The sequence below is a fragment of the Bubalus kerabau genome, chromosome 2 (assembly GCF_029407905.1).
Source record: "Bubalus kerabau isolate K-KA32 ecotype Philippines breed swamp buffalo chromosome 2, PCC_UOA_SB_1v2, whole genome shotgun sequence".
Taxonomy (NCBI): Eukaryota; Metazoa; Chordata; class Mammalia; order Artiodactyla; family Bovidae; genus Bubalus; species Bubalus kerabau.
Genome location: NC_073625.1, coordinates 155,215,609 through 155,235,296, shown reverse-complemented (window position 1 = coordinate 155,235,296; position 19,688 = coordinate 155,215,609). Strand labels below are relative to the sequence as shown.

The window sequence follows — 19,688 nt, the reverse complement described above, 5'->3', positions numbered from 1 at the left end:
TCCTCCATATTTTTATAGGCTCCTGCAACACTTCACGGAGAAGGCAATGGCACCCCACTCCAGTACTCTTGCCTGGGAAAACCCCATGGATGGAGGAGCCTGGTAGGCTGCAGTCCATGGGGTCGCTAGAGTCAGACACGACTGAGCGACTTCACTTTCACTTTTCACTTTCATGCATTGGAGAAGGAAATGGCAACCCACTCCGGTGTTCTTGCCTGGGGAATCCCTGGGACGGGGGAGCCTGGTGGACTGCCGTCTATGGGGTCACACAGAGTCGGACACGACTGAAGTGACTTAGCAGTAGCAGCAGCAGCAACGCTTAAGGACTGTTTCCAAGCTCAGTCCTGGAAATGTGAGAACCATAATGTGAGAACCACTGTCATGATACCCTCCCCTCCCACCGCTACCCACCCCCCAACATATCCACATCTCACCTGTACTATTTCCTGAAATTAGCACATGGTTTCACTTAAATGTTGAAACTTTTAAACTTTCACTTAAAGTTACTGTTTAAATTTAAGATCACTTTCCCTGCCATAAACAGAAGGCTCATATATAAATATAATTAAAACAAAAATATACAGTAATGGAATTTTAGTTGACTATGGCTGCTTGCTGCAGATCTTGGGCCTGAGTCCTGCTCTTAGGTTAAGGAATGCTGGAGAAGTGTTGAAGAGACACAACAGCACCAAAGTGAGACTTGCTCCTTGAAACGGACTGGAAAGAGGATGGAAGAGAGCAACATTCTCATCTTATTTTTTAAATACCATGTATACGTAAAACGTAAGCATTTCCCACTTGGGAAACACTACTTTCAGGTTAGGCTCACAAAAGACAAATTTGTTGAAATCTAATAGGCCTCATCCCATTTCCCTCAAGTACTGAGTCGCACTATTTACTAAATGTACTCAAAAACTTTTTGCACATCTTTTCTTATTGTTCACAGCGTTAGGTCAACCACCTGCTGTGGACTCTGCTGTGGATCACAAAATGAGGCCGGTAAACGGGTCTTTGGATGCAGTGTAGCCCAAATCTTGACCCATCTCCTTTTTCCCGAAAAGAGCCTTTTCGAGGCCGAGGGTGATTTCCCCAAGGTCACACAGAGGGTAGACTAATTTCTGTGTTCCTGCAGCCCAGAGAACAAACTCTCTTGTCCCACGGGAGGCTTAATGTTGGGTTCCCCGGATGGCGCTTGGCCAAGCCTCTAGCCTCCACCATGTTGCTCGCGGTTGCCACGGCAGCGGCACACTGTTTCCCCGCCTCGTCTTGGTGACGTTATGGGATCTGTGCCCAATAGGAAAGCAGCTCCGCGTCAAGCACCGCCTTTCGCGACGGCCACGGCCTTTGCGGCTGGGAGACAAGCGTTGACAGTGCTGGGCAGGCCGGCTCGGGTCGCGGCCGCGGCGAGTTACATCGTTTGCCAATCTGTCCGCGGACGCCGCTGCCGGAGACAGAGCCAGGATGTTCGGGATGCTGAGCAGCAGCTTTGAGGATGATCCCTTCTTCTCGTGAGTGTCGGGGGCGGGAGTCCGCGGTCGCGCGGGAACTCGGAGATCTTGAGAGGAGCTATTTTAAGGGGAAAGTCCGTTAAAACGCGAGAAAGAAGGAGAGAGAGAATTCGGGTGACTCCAAGAGACCGTTTGAGGAAGACTCGCAGGGCGTGAAAGGGAAGGGAGAAGAGGATATAGGGGCGTGTGAGGGAAAGGAGAGGAGGATTTGGAAAGGAAGAGAAATTTGGGGGCGTGAGGTGGGGAGAAGTCTATGCAGGCTTCCCCGCCCAACCGACCCCCGTGCGGGCTGCTTTTAACTCGGCCCGATTTCGGGTACTTGGCGCCCCCTAACCCCTTTGCCTCAGGCGCTCAGAGTCCCGCCTTCGCAGCTGCAGAGGCTTTGCAGGGGATGGTAACTGCCTCTCGGTGGAACTTCTGAAGAGAATTATACTTAGAGGGCCCTTTCCACACCTGCTTCTACTCCAAAAGAGAGGCAGGGAATATTTAATAAGATGGCAAGTCTTTGAAAAGGGAAACGTTTTCTAAAATAGTATTTTCCATAATATGTGTTTATAAGAGCGTTGGAGAGTTTCGCCGTCTGTCCCTGGAAGTGGTTGGAAGTTGCCAGGTGCACGGTTTGTTTCCTTTCTTGATTTGTTACAAAGGTAGCCTTGTTTGGAAAGGGACTCCTCTTCCTATGAAAAGTGCAAGTAGGCAGGGAAACAGAGGCTGCATTTAACACCTCAGGTAAACAAGTGCCAAGCCCAGTGCAAGGTTTCAAGTGAGACACTGGGATGTCTAAAGAGGAAGCCATCCAGAAAATAGTTGTTTAATTATGATCTAGTTTTCTAGGGTTTCCTGGGTTTTGTATTTTCTATAGTTCTTCCTTTGGTGGTTATATAAAAGTGTAACATAATCTAGTTGGATCCCTAAAACAGGAAGGTTTGTGTTGTTTTTTTACCCAAGTGTTTTGCCAGTTTGAATTTTGACTTGCAGTCCTAATTTATTTTGATCACTTAAATTCTCTGTGCAGCTTGATCTGTTTAAAAGGTTGAAATGTTGCCAGTTTACTACATAGATTTGTTTTTAAAAGAAAATATTATATTGGCTTAAATGTAATAGTACTATATTAAAACCAAATAACATAATGGTAATAACTGAGAGAAAATTAACAGAAAAGATGAAATTATTAGTGTGAAAAAACAATTATTAATATTTTACTCTAAAGGTTATTCATTATAATTAAGGGGTGTACAGTGCAGTGTTAGTCACTCCGTCGTGTCCAACTCTTTGCAACTTCACAGACTGTAGCCTGCCAGGCTCCTCTGTCCATGGAATTCTCCAGGCAAGAATACTGGAGTGGGTAGCCATTCCCTTCTCCAGAGTATCTTCCCCACCCAGGGATCAAACCCAGGTCTCCTGCATTGCAGGCATGTTCTTTACCCTCTAAGCCACCAGGGAAGCCAAGGAGCGTGTGGGCTCAGGTACATTTATCGTATTGTTTTAGTTAATGTGTTTAGGAGCAGTTGCGACATTTATGAACAATGTCATTTTAACAAATTTCAAAGTTTGTATTATAATTTGCTCTTTTAAAAGCCTGTGAGAGTAGGGACTAAATATATCCATAGTTTAGTTGAGCTGTTGAAGTGGTTCTTACGTAATTGTGACCTCAGTACAATGGGCGGCAGTTAAGATTATGACAACTTTTGAGTTGTATTGTCTTGATTATATCAAAAGAGCAATGGCCGTAACTAAACCAATGTATGATTAGTACTTTCTTTAAAACATCTCGCAAAAGTGTAATTTAAACTCTTGGGTGCCTCTTTCTGAGCAAAGGCGATGAACCCAAGAGGCAGGGTCAGAAATAGTAACAACACAAATAGTAGGCATACATCAAAGAACACTCTTGCCCTGCACTTAGGATGGGTAGGAGCATCAGTTACATGGCGGTAGGTTTTCAGTCGTCATTCTCTGTAGCCGTCTTCAAATCCAGGCAGCCATACCATAGAGATTGGGGATAAAATTAACTTTATAAAACTGACTTATTTCTTTGCTCCACAATTGGCAATATAGAGAGTAAAAATAATTAGAGGAGATAAGAAAGAGAATGTGAGTTTATATTTATTTCAAGTAAAAAATTAAATTTTATTTATTTTCAAGTAAATTTCAAATATTTATTTCATTTGACTCACCCCTTTTACCCGAACCCCAAACAAAATGAGTATCCATTACTTAATATGTCAAGCTTAAGGAATTGATAAAGGTGACTGCTGCTAAGTCGCTTCAGTCGTGTCCAACTCTGTGCAACCCCATAGACGGCAGCCTGCCAGGCTCAGCCATCCCTGGGATTCTCCAGGCAAGAACACCGGAGTGGGTTGCCATATCCTTCTCCAGTGCATGAAAGTGAAAGGTGAAAGTGAAGTCGCTCAGTCGTGTCTGACTCTTAGCGACCCCATGGACTGCAGCCTACCAGGCTCCTCCGTCCATGGGATTTTCCAAGCAAGAGTACTGGAGTGGGGTGCCATTGCCTTCTCCGGATAAAGGTGACAGAGTCATTATTAAATCATCCACTGACCTTAAGGAACACAGAGGGGGTTCCATGCCCAGTATCTTTTATATAAATATTATCCCTATTGCTCACATTATGTGTCTGGTCATTGGGTTGCCTGGTGGCTATTTTAATGTCTGACAGGTAGAAAATGTTCAAGAGATACTATTTAATGACAATGTAGTGTCTTTTACTCTCTGTCTTGTAGTTACTATGGTATATTTGATTGTTGGATTGCTGAAAGTGATTGCATTTGGTCCCCAATTTACAGTGGTTCCACTTAACATTTTTCAACTTGACAATGGTGTAAAAAAAATACACATTAAATAGAAACCAAACTTCCAGTTTTGAATGTTAGTCTTTTCCCTGGCTAGTGACATGGGATACGATACTTTCACAAGGTGCACAATAGCAGGGGTAGCAAGCCTCAGCTCCATCAGCCACGAGATCATGAGAGTGAACAACCCATACGCTTTACAGGCATTCGGTTTTTCACTTTTAGTACAGTATTCAATAAATTACATGAGGAATTCAATACTTTATTACAAAATAGGCTTTGTGTTAGATAGTTTTGCCCAACTGCAGGCTAAAATAAGTGTTCTGAGCATATTTAAGGTTTAAGGTACATTAGACTGAGCTATTGGAGAAGGCAATGGCACCCCACTCCAGTACTCTTGCCTGGAAAATCCCATGGACGGAGGAGCCTGGTGGGCTGCAGTCCATGGGGTCGCTAGGAGTCGGGCACGACTGAGCGACTTCACTTTCACTTTTTACTTTCATGCATTGGAGAAGGCAGTGGCAACCCACTCCAGTGTTCTTGCCTGGAGAATCCCAGGGAAGGGGAGCCTGGTGGGCTGCCATCTATGGGGTCGCACAGAGTTGGACACGACTAATGTGACTTAGCAGCAGCAGACTAAGCTATAATGTTTCGTAGCTCAGGTGTGTTAAATGCATTTTCTACAGGGTTATTTTCCACTTCTGATGGGTTTATGAGGATGTAACCCCATTACGGCTTCCCAGGTGGTGCTAGTGGTAAGAAGCTACCTGTCAACACAGGAGACGTGAGAGAGGAGGGTTGGATCCCTGGGTCGGAAAGATCTCCTGGAGAAGGACATGGCAACCCACTCTAGTATTCTTGCCTGGAGAATCCCATGGACAGAGGAGCCTGGTTGGCTATAGTCCATGGGGTCACAAACAGTCAGACATGACTGAAGTGACTTCGTACACACACAACCCCATCATGAGTGGAGGATGATCTGTATTTGCATTCAGTAGGTGCCATTGTTGATGCTGGCACTTCCTAATTTAAACACTATCCATGGAATTTCCAGGCAAGAATCCTGGAGTGGGTTGTCATTTTCTTCTCCAGAGGACCTTCCTGACCCAGGAATCCAACCCACATTTCCTGCATTGTGGTAGACTCTTTTGCCACTGAGCCACCAGGAAACCCAATTTAAACACTGCCATTTTCAGAATCAGGGATATCAATCATAAGCACACTCTCCAAATTTACTAATTAATCAAAAGTTGGCAGACAAAAAGAATATACTTCTTGGATATAAAATTAGAATTTTTAAATAAATTGAGGCTAGTAAAATATGGTCTCAAATTGTCAAATACTTTAGAGCTTTGAGTAAAAAACAAAATCTAGTTTTGAATCCAAATATATTCATTTTTAATGTTTACCTTTCTATAACAGCACTTTAAACATTTCATGAGAAAAAGAGAAATTTTAAAAGTGATAAAGTTTAGTGTTTTATCATATGCTTGGGACTTTTGGGGGTTTCCTTATATGTTTCAGAGCTGAAGTTGTTTCACAGTATATATGCTCATCAGTTCAGTTCAGTTCAGTCGCTCAGTCGTGTCCAACTCTTTGCGACTCCATGAATCACAGCACGCCAGGCCTCCCTGTCCATCACCAACTCCCGGAGTTCACCCAGACTCACGTCCATCGAGTCAGTGATGCCATCCAGCCATCTCATCCTCTGTCGTCCTCTTCTCCTCCTGCCCCCAATCCCTCCCAGCATCAGAGTCTTTTCCAATGAGTCAACTCTTCGCATAAGGTGGCCAAAGTACTGGAGTTTCAGCTTTAGCATCATTCCTTCAAAGAAATCCCAGGGCTGATCTCCTTCAGAATGGACTGGTTGGATCTCCTTGCACCTTTTCATATAAATAATACTTGTAATTTGGTTAAAAACACAAAGGTTCAAAGCTAGCACTTCCTGACATGCAGAGTTGGGTTTTTTTTTTTTAATCATCTTATCTTTATCTTTTTTAAAATGTAGATACACATATTTATATGTGGATTTTACAAGGGAACATGGAGCACAATTTATTTTCTAGCTCTCCACTGTGGTTTTCTCTGTGGACTTTGTTTAAAGTGTTGAGATAGTTTTCTCTCAAGAATACTACTTTCTTTTCCCATTTGCATTTGCTTAAGAATAGAAACATGTATGTACTGACAGGAAAATTAATTTGAGAATAAAATAGTCTTGACCCCTCTTCTATGCCCTAAGAAACATTGATTATTAAATGTCAGAGTTTACATATATCTAATCCAGTCTAGAAATTTCTACTGCTTTGTACAGAAACATGATCTTTGAACCTTCTGAGCTACAGAAATGAAATTCTGATCATGGACATCTGCAAAGAATAGCTATGTTACCACTTATCAGCTATTAGACATGAAAGACTCAGAAACAGATTGGAAAGCAGCCTTATTTTTCATTATAAATTGTTAGCATTTCTTTAAGCCACCCAGACTCTTCTTGTGGGCACTGTATTGCGATGGCCAGTCTTTAAAGACACCCTGCATATTTTCACAGACTGTTACTCTATCTCCTTGCTCTCATCAGGGGCTAAAAAATATATATCTATAATCTCTATTTTTAATTTTTTAAATTTATTTATTTTGCACTTGGGAAGTAGTCAGAGGACACCACTTTTAGCTACTTACTGAGTTGAAAGTGAATGTATTACACATGCAAGATTGATATTTTCTTAATTGAGAATATCGCCATGGCAGGAAATAAAACAAAGTCACCTTATTAGATAAGCTAAACTGTTCATCTGGGGCATTTCTTGGTTCCTTAGGTGCAAATCATTGAATTAGGAGCCAAGGAACACAACACAATTATAACATGGTTGCTGGATCAAGGAGTGCCATTTGGTACCGACTGATTATATCATAATGCTTAGTTCTATCAATGAATTTTATAAACATTCACGCAAAAGCAGGGGCGTGCTTACAGGATGGGAGGGAGCCATAGTCATTCCTGCAACTCTTATAGTATCAAAGCCTTCTGTCACACCACCATTTTAAACTGTGCTTCTGAACAGTAGGCAAATGAAATTGCCTCCATGCCTGCATGCCAAGTTGCTTCAGTCTTGTCCAACTCTTTGTGACCCTAAGGACCGTAGCCCTCCAGGCTCCTCTGTCCATGGGGTTCTCCAGGCAAGAATACTGGAGTAGGTTGCCATGCCCTCCTCCAGGGGATCTTCCCGACCAAGAGATCAAACCCGCGTCTCCTGCATTGGCAGGAGGGTTCTTTACCACTAACACCACCTGGGACACCTAGGAAAATGTCATTTATTCTTCAAGCATTTCTTAGGTTTCTACTATATGCCCAGTGCTATAGACTTGATTATAAATTTTTAGAAATCATGGCCCATGCCCTAAAAGATTCTCTTAAGAATGTTGTGAAAGAAAGTGAACATGAAGTCGCTCAGTCATATCCGATTCTTTGGGACCTATGGACTGTAGCCCACCAGGCTCCTCTGTTCTTGGGATTTTCCAGGCAAGAATACTGAAGTGGGTTTCCATTTCCTTCTCCAAGGGATCTTCCCGAACCAGGGATCAAACTTTGGTCTCCCACATTGCAGACAGACTCTTTACCATCTGAGCCACCAGAAAATTCCTTGTGTGTTGTATGCATTATTTATAATGTCTAAACATAAATCACTTGATGCATTTTCTTTATGGACCTGCCCACCTTATTGAAACTAGGGAATTCTTTATTATCTGAGAGCCGTAACAACTCTGCTTATGCCACTACTAGATATAGTAGAAAGAAGGAGTTTCCCTTGATGAATGGGACTGCCATGTCAATTATCTGAGACTTTAATATAATAAAGAATAGTGTGATGATTTTTTACTTAGAAGCACAAATATCTATATTTTGTACAAGGCAATAAAACTATAACTGGAAAAATATATATAATTATATTTGAGTCTTATATATATATATACATATATATAACATATATTTGAGAGCATCTTAAAAACAGGAACTTATTCTGAAGTGAAATATTACCAGTCCTTTAAAAAAAAAAAAAACTTCTGTTGAGATTATCCCAGGAGACCCAGAATCAATCCAGGAGTTAAAAATTTTTTTGGGGGGCAACATGTTTCCTGCTTCTGATAGGTAAATAATGTGGAGTAAAAAACATGTTTGGTGCCAAATTTCATTCTGTTTGATTGTGATTTGTGTCAGCAATCCTGAAAGAGGTCATATAGTCATCATAGTAGTATAAGTAAAATTTTCCTCACTTAAATGAAAATGTATTCCCATGGAAAATCTGAATGCTGAAAATTTGGTTTAAGGGAATCACGCAACCCAAGATTTTGGTTCAGTCAGTTCAGTCACTCAGTCGAGTCCAACTCTTTGCAACCCCATGGACTGCAGCATGCCGGGCCTCCCTGTCCATCACCAACTCCCAGAGTTTACTCAAACTCATGTCCATTGAGTTGGTGATGCCATCCAGCCATCTCATCCTCTGTCGTCCCCTTCTCCTCCCACCTTGAATCATTCCTAGCATCAGGGTCTTTTCAAATGAATCAGTTCTTCACAACAGGTGGCCAGAGTATTGGAGTTTCAGCTTCAGCATGAGTCCTTCCAGTGAATATTCAGGACTGATCTCCTTTAGAATGGACTGGTTGGATCTCCTTGCAGTCCAAGGGACCTCAAAAGTCTTCTCCAACACCACAGTTCAAAGCATCAGTTCTTCAGTGCTCAGCTTTCTTTATAGTCCAACTCTCACATCCGTACATGACCACAGGAAAAACCATAGCCTTGACTAGACGGACCTTTGTTGGCAAAGTAATGTCTCTGCTTTTGAATATGCTATCTAGGTTGGTCATAACTTTTCTTCCAAGGACCAAACGTCGTTTAAGTGTCTTTTAGATTTTGGTTACTATTATTTTGCTTCTATTTTCCATATATGGATTTTTTTTCTCCAAAATTAGACCAAATTTTATGGTTATAAATGAACTATTTTCCTTAATATATACCATAAGCATTTTCCTAGTCTTTAGATATTCTTTGAAGCTTGAATTTAATGTCTGCAAAATATTGCATCCTGTGAATATGCAAGGGCTTCCCTGTGGCTCAGCTGATAAAGAATCTGCCTGCAATGTGGGAGACCAGGTTTGATTCCTGGGTTGGGAAGATCCCCTAGAGAAGGGAATGACTACCCACCCCAGTATTCTGGCCTGGATTGCAAAGAATTGGACACGACTGAGCAACTTTCACACTTCACTAAGTTAACAGGTATGCAAAGAATATTTTTCATGTAAATATTTAGTCATATTTCAAATTATTAATTTACTTTATATACATGATATGACCTGTTTCTAGTAATAGCTTTGCAAAGTATCATCATATTTCCAGTATATTTTCCTAGAAGAATGAAACATTCATTTTCAAGAGAACAATATGAATAAGTAGAAAAATATAAAAACTCTTCTTACCTGAGAAAGAAAACTATGCTGTGAATTTTTAAAGTTTTAAAACAACTCCTTGCTACCATTAGAGATTTACCCTTTGTTAAAAAAATTTAAGCTTGAACAGGAGAAATCTTAAAAGTCTTATTTCTAAGCAATTGCTGTTTTGGGTGGACGTAAGTTGAACTCACTTCAGGATCCAGCCAGAGTTCTTCCTGAACAGTTCAGACAGGTGCAAAAGCCAGACTGTGAGCCCATTTTTTAAAGCAGCCTTTTGTTTGTGTCAATAAAAAGAAAAAGATGTTTTTTGACATTTGTTCTATGTACAAATACACCTACTCCTATTTGAATAAAGAGAAACCTGGACAACATTTTTAATGAGCCACACTTAGTGCTGAATTTTTAGCCCAATTAGAAAAATAAATCTTATTAAATATTATGTTTCTATAGAAAAGTAATAGCTGTTTAATTCTCATCTGTGTACTGACCAAAACTAGTATTCCCTGAAGTATCTTTCCTGGTTGAAGTTGAATCTCATCCATGTATCTAAAGAGAACGCTGAGTGTTTTTTTAAGTATCTGCATTTTAATAAGAATGAATAGTTTAATCCCCATACTTGTACCCATATCCTAAACTCTGAATGTCCAGTGAGTATAGAGATCTCAGCAAAAGGAGACTCTTTTGAATCATCCATTTTGAAACATCAAGCAGTATAAAATTGTTTAATTCTACATAGTTCTATTTCTTTTTTATTCTTTAAAGATTTTTATCATGACACACTTTGAATGTATATTGTAAAAGTATAAGAGTATAGCACTGGGTGTACCCCTTAATCAGAATTTCAAAATATACACCTGCTTTACCCATCTCTATTGCTGCTGCTGTCTTTAAAGTGTTTTAAAACAAATTCCAGAGTTCTTGTATTTCACTCATGTGTATTTCCAAATACATCTCTGAAAATACTGTCTTTCATCACCACAAAGCCATATTTACATCTGACAAGATTAACAATAATTCTAGTTTCTTGCTATCACCTGGCATTGAGTATCATCTGGATATGAAACACTTCAAAATAATCTGGTTTTGAGATAAAAACTAGGAATTATTTCTTAGACAACTCACTTATTGGTTTCAGAACTACTTGAAACTCTGTACCTTTAAGTAAAAACTAGGAATTATTTCTTAGACAACTCACTTATTGGTTTCAGAACTACTTGAAACTCTGTACTTTTAAGTAAAAACTGTATGTATGTTATACACCAATTTCTGATTCCTTAATTGTAAACTAACTTTTGGACTTCAGGTCTTTATTTGGGAAAACACAAAGCAACTCTTTTTCTGCCCGCTAGTTTCACTAGGTGCTGTTGATCTATTTAATTTTTAAGTTGTCACAACTTCCTCATAGTGCTGCTGCTGCTGCTGCTAAGTCGCTTCAGTCGTGTCCGACTCTGTGCGACCCCATAGACGGCAGCCCACCAGGCTCCCCTGTCCCTGGGATTCTCCAGGCAAGAACACCGGAGTGGGTTGCCATTGCCTTCTCCAATGCATGAAAATGAAAAGTGAAAGTGAAGTCGCTCAGTCGTATTCGACTCTTTGCGACCCCATGGACTGCAGCCTACCAGGCTCCTCCGTCCATGGGATTTTCCAGGCAAGAGTACTGGAGTGGGGTGCCATTGCCTTCTCCGCCTCATAGTGCTAGTTGCCTATAATTCTGCTGAAATAGTGATTATCAAACTTTTTAATAGGTGGCAAATCTAAGGACAGTAATCCGTTACATTTCCCATGCCCATCACTCCTATCAGTAAGACAGATCCAAAACTTTATCCTACAAGAATTCATGGGAGAATGATCTTATTTATGGCATTTTTCTGCATTGTATGTGTAATGTTTTTACTTGATCATTCCTAGAGTCTGCTTTAAGCTAGAAAGAATGAAATATGAATAATCTCTAAATAAACCTAAATGCTCTAGTGTCTTCATTTTATTATATTTCTTAAGTGAATTTAGGGCAAGTGTATTTCTGTAATTAAATACTGAACGTTCAGCTAAAAAAACTCTTCATTTTCAGAGATTGGGTTACTAATTTGGTCAAGAGTAGTTTAATTTTTGGACTTCTGCTGAAATTTTTGTGTTCTGCTGCACTAAGAGCATACTCGGCCTGCACACACTGGAGAGCACTTTCCTTTTATGACTTTCTGTAAAATTTGTCAGCAGGAGGGAGGCTGAAAAGTAGGGAAATGTCCCCAAGTGGATGAGTATATAAAGGACAAGAGAAGGACAGCAAGAGAACAAATGAAGAAGAGTACTGACTTGTTACAGTTTTTTAGTATATGGATCTATCATCCAGACCAGCACTAGTCCTGCTGCAGAAGTGGTTGAAAGTTATTGTGTTGGTCAGGCATGCAAAGGAGCTGCTGTTTATCATTTGTAAATATATTTCTTTTTCTGCTTAACCAGCTTCTTTAGAACAATTGATACTGCACAGGAATAAACAGATCTGAAGAACAAAACGGTCAGGAAACACTCTCATAAACATCCTTCCTATTAGATTTATTTATTGAGAATACTCATTTTATTTAGTTTTTCTATAAACAAAGATTTTATTTGAACATTCCATCAATATCTCTCTAAGAGAAGTCTTTAAAGTTTTTAATCTGCTAAAACTCACCAACATACAGAAAGTGGAGCTAAAGACTAACTTCTAAAAGAAGTTTCTGAAGACATAAAGGAAAAGCAGACATACAAAGTGCACCTTCCTGAGTTTTGTTGTGATCACAGTGAGTGGTATGAAGCCACTGAAATGTCCAAAAATACATTGTTGTGGGGGGTATAAATTATGATCACACTAGAGAAATGCTAGGCAACAGGATAACACCCTCCTTCTCCTCCTGCAAAAATCCTAGTGACATAAGCATTCGTGGGAGAATGAGCAGAAGAACATAGGCATAGCTATAAGGAAGGTCAGTTCTTTTTATTTTTTACTTTAATATTTTGTAATATACTCATATGTACCTGGGAAATTGTGCTCTTTCTGTATAAAATACTAGATTATAATTGCTGGAAATCCTTTAGACGAGTTAAAAACACTCACCTTTACACCATTATAGTAAAATCGATATAATTATTTGAAACATTCTACATAACAAATTTCTACATTCAATTTTTAGAAATTATGTTCAAGTTGAATTAAGGCAATAAGGCTTCAGAACTACACAATATTTTTGGAGTAAAGTTCTGTTTTAGCATATAATTAAAACTGATACTTTACTAAAAACAGTTAGGAAATGTATTTATTGAAACAAAGCTTAGTAACATCTTACCATGAGTACCAAAATCTGACAAGCTTTAGGGTTTTCACAAAGATAAATTAGTACTCAGTTGTGTCCGACTCTTTGCAACGCCATGGACTGGAGCCCACCAGGCTCCTCTGTCCATGGGATTTTCCAGCAAGAATACTGGAAAATACATTTCCTTCTCCACACAGAAATATATTGGTGTACTTTATTTTACATTTTAGTGAGAGTTGCCAAGAAATAAGCTTTATTACCATTATGGGAAAAAAACACATTTATACAGTCTGAACTGAACATTTACATTGGATTTAGTTGTAGAAGTTTTCCCCCATTTCATTTTTCCATATTTACACATGCACTATACGACTTTTAAAAGTGAGAAAACTCTCATTTTAAGATGTAATAACATCCAATATCTAGCAATTATGACCTTACTTTATAAAGTATCAAAGTGCTTTGCATTTTCAAAAATGTGTTTTTTTAACTCCTTTTGTCTCTTTAACAAGCATATTAGCCCCAAATTATTCTTTGTAGTATTAAGCTGCCCACGTATTATTTAAATTCCAACATTTACACTTACATGATTGCATGTATTTTCAATAGTGATTCTTTTATCGCACACCGAGAAAGTATGCGACAGATGATGAGAAGTTTTTCTGAACCTTTTGGAAGAGACATGCTCAGCATCTCTGATAGGAGAGGAAGAGCTCGTAACCGTATGGGACATGAGGATGAAGAAAATTCCTTGACTGTAAGTTCTGTATTTTAAAGATAGTGAAGAAGAGTATTACAGAAGAATTTATCTCTGATGATAGGATAGGATTAATGTTATAGAAGTAACTGTTATACACAGGGAAGGACCTGTTGAAAAAGGAGAATTCTTTGACAATGAAGTGTTTAACTGTATAGAATTTCACTGTGATACCAAAACTTTTAGCACCATAGGGTTATATATTATAAGCCAAACTTAAGACATTCTTTTCCATGTGAACCATGTAAGGAAGAAAAACCATGATGAGGTTTTTCTCACCTTATCATTTACTCCCATGTCTTAAATAGGACAGGCATGGAAATAACCTTGCGTACAACACTTTTTCTTCTCGCTTTAAAATAGCATCCAAAACTGTAGTATAATGCTTTTTATCTACTGGACCAAGAAAACCCAATCTACTCCTTGGCTACCTTGGACCGTCAAAACTTAGATTAGTTAATTTAAAAGTTATTCAGAAGCCTTGTAGAACTACAGTATATGTTCAGAAGTCTTGTCTGAGAGCAAAACTAAAAGGTTACAAACAAACAACAGAAATCTCAGGACATTTTTATACCTTCAGTTCAGTTCAGTCGCTCAGTCGTGTCCGACTCTTTGCAACCCCATGAATCGCAGCACGCCAGGCCTCCCTGTCCATCACCAACTCCCGGAGTTCACTCAGACTCATGTCCATCGAGTCAGTGATGCCATCCAGCCATATACCTTAGCTGTTTTCTGCTTGTTTGTGTTGCTTTTTCAGCCTCAAGAATGGCAGTTCTAGAACAACAAATCCACAGGAGTTTCTAAAACATAAATCTCTACAGTTCAAATGTAGAGCTTTGGACCTCAGTAAACATTTTTTAACGTATTTCTTTTTAATTGAAGGATAATTGCCTTACAGTATTGTGTTGGTTTCTGCCATACATCAGCATGGATCAGCCATAGGTTTACATATGTTGTCCCCTCCCTTGTGGCACTGTCTCCCTCTTCCCACCCCATTCCTCCCCCTCTAGGTTGTCACAGAGCCCCAGATTGAGTTCCCTGAGTCATACAACAAATCCCCACTGGCTATCTATTTCGCATATGGTAATGTATATGTTGGCATGCTACTCTCAACAAACATTTTTAATTGGTCAGTTGGGAAACTTCCAGTACCTTCCAAAGAAATACTTTCATATTTTTTATTTGCAATAATCTTGTTAGAGCAAAATGTTTCAAATACTCCTAAAAGTTTGACAGATAAAATTACATTTGCCATTTAAATGAAAGTAATCTTCACATTCTTTTTCACATACACATTATTCCTATATATATATATATATATATATATATAAATTTCATTCCAATTATTTTTAAATTTTTTAATGTGGTCATTATGTTATTTTTTTACTTTTAGGGCTATAAATTTCCATAAAAGTCTAAAATTAAGCCCAAAGGAAAAAACTGTCAAAGAGAGCAGAAATATCAGCTATGACATTCTTAAATTTTATCTTTCACATGAGCATTGAAGTATTTTATATATCTGTTATAAACATAGCAAAGAAAGAATAGGGCTGTACATAGTGCTTTGTATTATTTGCATGCATAAATGAGCTGCTGGTAGCCTTTGTGCAAAAAGTAGGAGGTGACGATTTTATTCCCTTGTAAGCACAGAAAGGAGATCTGTTTATAATTCAGCTGTGAAGTTCTTAGTGAGGATGCCTAAGCTGTAACTCTGCTGGTTATCCATTAGAAGAAGAAATGTTTTTTTCCTGAGTACCCGTGCTTAAAACATCTGAATGTTTAATGAGCTGGAATAAGAAATATATAACCAATAGAAAGATAAATTTATTTGAAACTGTAGTTTATCTGATTCATAATTTAAAACGATTTGTATTTTAGCTTGCCTCATATTTGTCTTGCCAGTGCGGCTTGAAATCAAGTTTTGGGGAACCAAAAAGACCACATAGCTGAACTAATGTGGTTGCATAAATGTGAGGATTAAATAAGGAAAGTCAAGTAAGAAAACAATTCTGAATACAAAAGAAGGCCAAGACCAATCAATATTTGAATGAAAAACTAAAATAGTTGCTACCGAGTCCAGTTTCTAGTGGCATAAATTAACTTTTGTTTAAGATGATGAGATCATCGGCCTTATTATTAATCAAATCCCTAACAATTATACAGTGCAAGTGACAAATAGATACAAGGGATTAGCTCTAATAGAGTGCCTGAAGAACTATGGACAGAGGTTCATGACATTGTTCAGGAGGCAGTGATCAAGACCATCCCCAAGAAAAAGAAATGCAAAAAGGCAAAACAATTGTCTGAGGAAGGCCTTACAAATAGCTGAGAAAAGAAGAGAAGCGAAAAGCAAAGGAGAAAAGGAAAGGTATGCCCATTGGGATGCAGAGTTCCAAAGAATAGCAAGGAGAAATATGAAAGCCTTCCTCAGTGATCAATGCAAAGAAAGAGGAAAACAATAGAATGGGAGACTAGAGATGTCTTCAAGAAAATCAGAGATACCAAGGCAACATTTCATGCTAAGATGGGCTCAATAAAGGACAGAAATGGTATGGACCTAACAGAAGCAGAAGATATTAAGAAGAGGTGGCAAGAATACACGGAAGAACTGTACAAAAAAGATCTTCATGACCCAGATAATCATGATGGTGTGATCACTCACCTAGTGCCAGACATCCTGGAGTGTGAAATCAAGTGGGCCTTAGGAAGCATCACTACAAACAAAGCTAGGGGAGGTGATGGAATTCCAGTTGAGCTATTTCAAATCCTAAAAGATGATGCTGTGAAAGTGCTGCACTCAGTATTCCAGCAAATTTGGAAAACTCAGCAGTGGCCACAGGACTGGAAAAGGTCAGTTTTCATTCCAATCCCAAAGAAAGGCAATGCCAAAGAATGTTCAAACTACAGCACAATTGTACTCATCTCACCCGCTAGGAAATAATGCTCAAAATTCTCAAATCCAGGCTTCAACAGTACGTGAACTGAGAACTTCCAGATGTTCAAGCTGGATTTAGAAAAGGCAGAGGAACCAATGATCAAATTGCCAACACCCGTTGGATCATTGAAAAAGCAAGTGAGTTCCAGAAAAACATCTATTTCTGCTTTATCGACTACACCAAAACCTTTGACTAGTGTGGATCACAACAAACTGTGGAAAATATAAAGGGATGGGAATACCAGACCACCTTACCTGCCTCCTGGGAAACCTGTATGCAGGTCAAGAAGCAACAGTTAAAACCAGACATGGAACAACAGACTGGTTCCATATAGGGAAAGGAATAAATCAAGGTTGTATACTGTCACCCTGCTTATTTAACTTATATGCAGAGTATATCATGCGAAATGCCGGGCTGGATGAAGCGTAAGCTGGAATCAAGAAATATCAATAACCTCCGATACTCAGATGACACTGCCCTTACGGCAGAAAGTGAAGAACTAAAGAGCCTCTTGATGAAAGTGAAAGAGGAGAGTGAAAAAGTTGGCTAAAACTCAACATTCAGAAAACTAAGATCATGGCATCTGGTCCTATCACTTCATGGCAAATAGATGGGGAAAACAATGGAAACAGTGAGAGACTTTGTTTTTCTGGGATCCAGAATCACTACAGTCATGAAATTAAAAGACGCTTGCTCCTTGGAAGAAAAGTTATGACCAACCTAGACAGCATATTAAAAAGCAGAGACATTACTTTGCCAGCAAAAGCCTGTCTAGTCAAATCTGTGGCTTTTCCAGTAGTCATGTATGGATGTGAGAATTGGACTATCAGGAAAGCTGAGCATCAAAGAATTGATACTTTTGAACTGTGGTGTTGGAGAAGACTTTTGAGGTCCCTTGGACTGCAAGGAAATCAAACCAGTCAATCCTAAAGGAAATCAACCCTGAATATTCATTGGAAGGACTGATGCTGAAACTGAAACTCCAATACTTTGGCTACTTGATGTGAAGGACTGACTCATTGGAAAAGACCCTGATCCTGGGAAAGACTGAAGGCGGGAGGAGAAGGGGATGACAGAGGATGAGATGGTTGGATGGCATCACCAACTCAATGGACATGAATTTGAGCAAGCTCCAAAAGTTGGTGATGGACAGGGAAGCCTGGCATGCTGCAGGCCATAGGATTCCAGAGTCAGACACGACTGAGCGAATGAACTGAACTGAAGATGATGAACCATAGGTGTCAGCTAAAATCTGTGTGTAGCATTATCCAGTAGAATGCTCTGGACGATTTAAATGTTCTAAATCCACCCTGTCCAGTATGATTAGCCACATATGACTACTAGATGCTTGGGGCTGGTGCACTGAGATGACCCAGAGGGGTGGTATGGGGAGGGAGGAGGGAGGGGGGTTCAGGATGGGGAACACGTGTATACCTGAGGCAGATTCATGCTGATGTATGGCAAAACCAATACAATATTGTAAAGTAATTAACCTCCAATTAAAATAAATAAATTTATATATAAGAAAAAAACCTTTGAAATGTGCCTAGTGCCACTGAGGAACTGAATTTTCAATTCTAATGATTTAAAATTAATTTTAAATAGCCACATGTAGGTTTTGAATACCTTAATGAAGGGTAGGATAATATTCAAAAAGAGTGCAAAGCTTTTAGCATTTTTAAAAAAACCAACACTGAGTAAAGGACACTAATCACCTACAGGTGAACCTATCATCTTATTTTTTTTTTAATTTAATAATAATCTCAACATTTTCCCAAGAGAAACTGCAGTACTCATCTACCTATTAAATAGAAAGTAAATGGTGATTTTACTATATCAGATTTAGACCAAACCATTTCATAAAACTTTGAACTTTATGGTGTTTTATATAGTAAATACTGCTAGGTAGTATTTACTTACCTCTCCCATCTAAAATCAAGTGGTATATATAATATTATATTCAATTACATTATATTGTATCAACTATCTTAGAAAACTAACACCAGTGTTTTTTTTCCTTGTTCAAGCTATGAAAACTCTTTGCTAAACAAGAGTGCTGAGCATTGCCCTAGGGCAGTTGAAGGGCAGTAGTAATTTTTAAATATAGGAATTTCATATGGTTCAGTAGGTTTTCCAAGGAACATTCAGCTTCTTTTTAACCAAAACTCTTCTTTTCCTCTGAATGAGTTATACTGGTGAGATATGGCTCTCCTTTTTACCCCTAGGGTGTGAAACATTTGACATGTTTATGTCTCAGTATGAAAGATTTATGTAAAAGCAAAAAAACCTAAATACATTAATTAAAAGAAAACAAACAAACAATAGTAACAACAAAGGACCTCTATCCCAACTTGACTTTTCTAAGTCAGTGTCCTATAATTACATATGAAAGTAGGAATAAAAATTAGAAATTGACTATAGAAGATGGACAAATCAGCTGCCTAGTTTGAAAGCAGCACAGCTAAGTAGAGTAGGCTTTTTGAGCATGCTAGCTGTTCTATTTGAACTTTTTAATAATAATTTACACAAAGATTTTTTTTCCTCTTTTTGTGAAGTTATAAATTTTAAAATGAATATTTTGATTAAGTAGTGAGTAATATGCTGATGCTTTGTGGATGAAAATTTATATTTCAGATATATACTTGATAACCCTTTTCTTTATTTTTCGCCCATTTCTTGGCATTTGTCATCTTTCTCAGCCCTATTATGAGGGAAAATAGAGCTTCCTACAAAAGTAGGAAAGGCATCAGTTATGCCATTTCTTTGTACTATTAGCTTTTTCTTCAGTTCATGATTTCTTTATTGGGATGTTTTTAAGCCAGTATCTGTAAGTTTATTTCATTAGGCACTTTATAATTCAAGATATAACACATGACCATCTGACAGATTGAGAGATGGTGCCAGAGTCAATGTAAAATCTGTTTTTCCTTTTAGCTAAAAGAAACAAT

At 38.7% G+C, this 19,688-nt stretch overlaps 1 protein-coding gene across 4 annotated transcripts in view; it reads left to right on the top strand.

The window, feature by feature from the left end:
* The first annotated feature begins 1,326 nt into the window (after positions 1-1,326).
* MLF1 (myeloid leukemia factor 1) overlaps positions 1,327-19,688 on the top strand; it is a 31,582-nt gene continuing 13,220 nt past the window's right edge. Inside the window, exons 1-2 of one of the 4 annotated variants that reach the window (XR_008710633.1) lie at positions 1,327-1,508; positions 13,657-13,804. Coding sequence is in view for 2 of the 4 variants with exons in the window: in XM_055569236.1 (XP_055425211.1) it covers positions 1,462-1,508; positions 13,657-13,804 (195 nt within the window). In the remaining 2 variants the exon portion in view is untranslated. The remainder of the gene's footprint in view (positions 1,509-13,656; positions 13,805-19,688) is intronic. The other 3 variants (XM_055569236.1, XM_055569237.1, XM_055569238.1) reach the window with 3 other exon arrangements.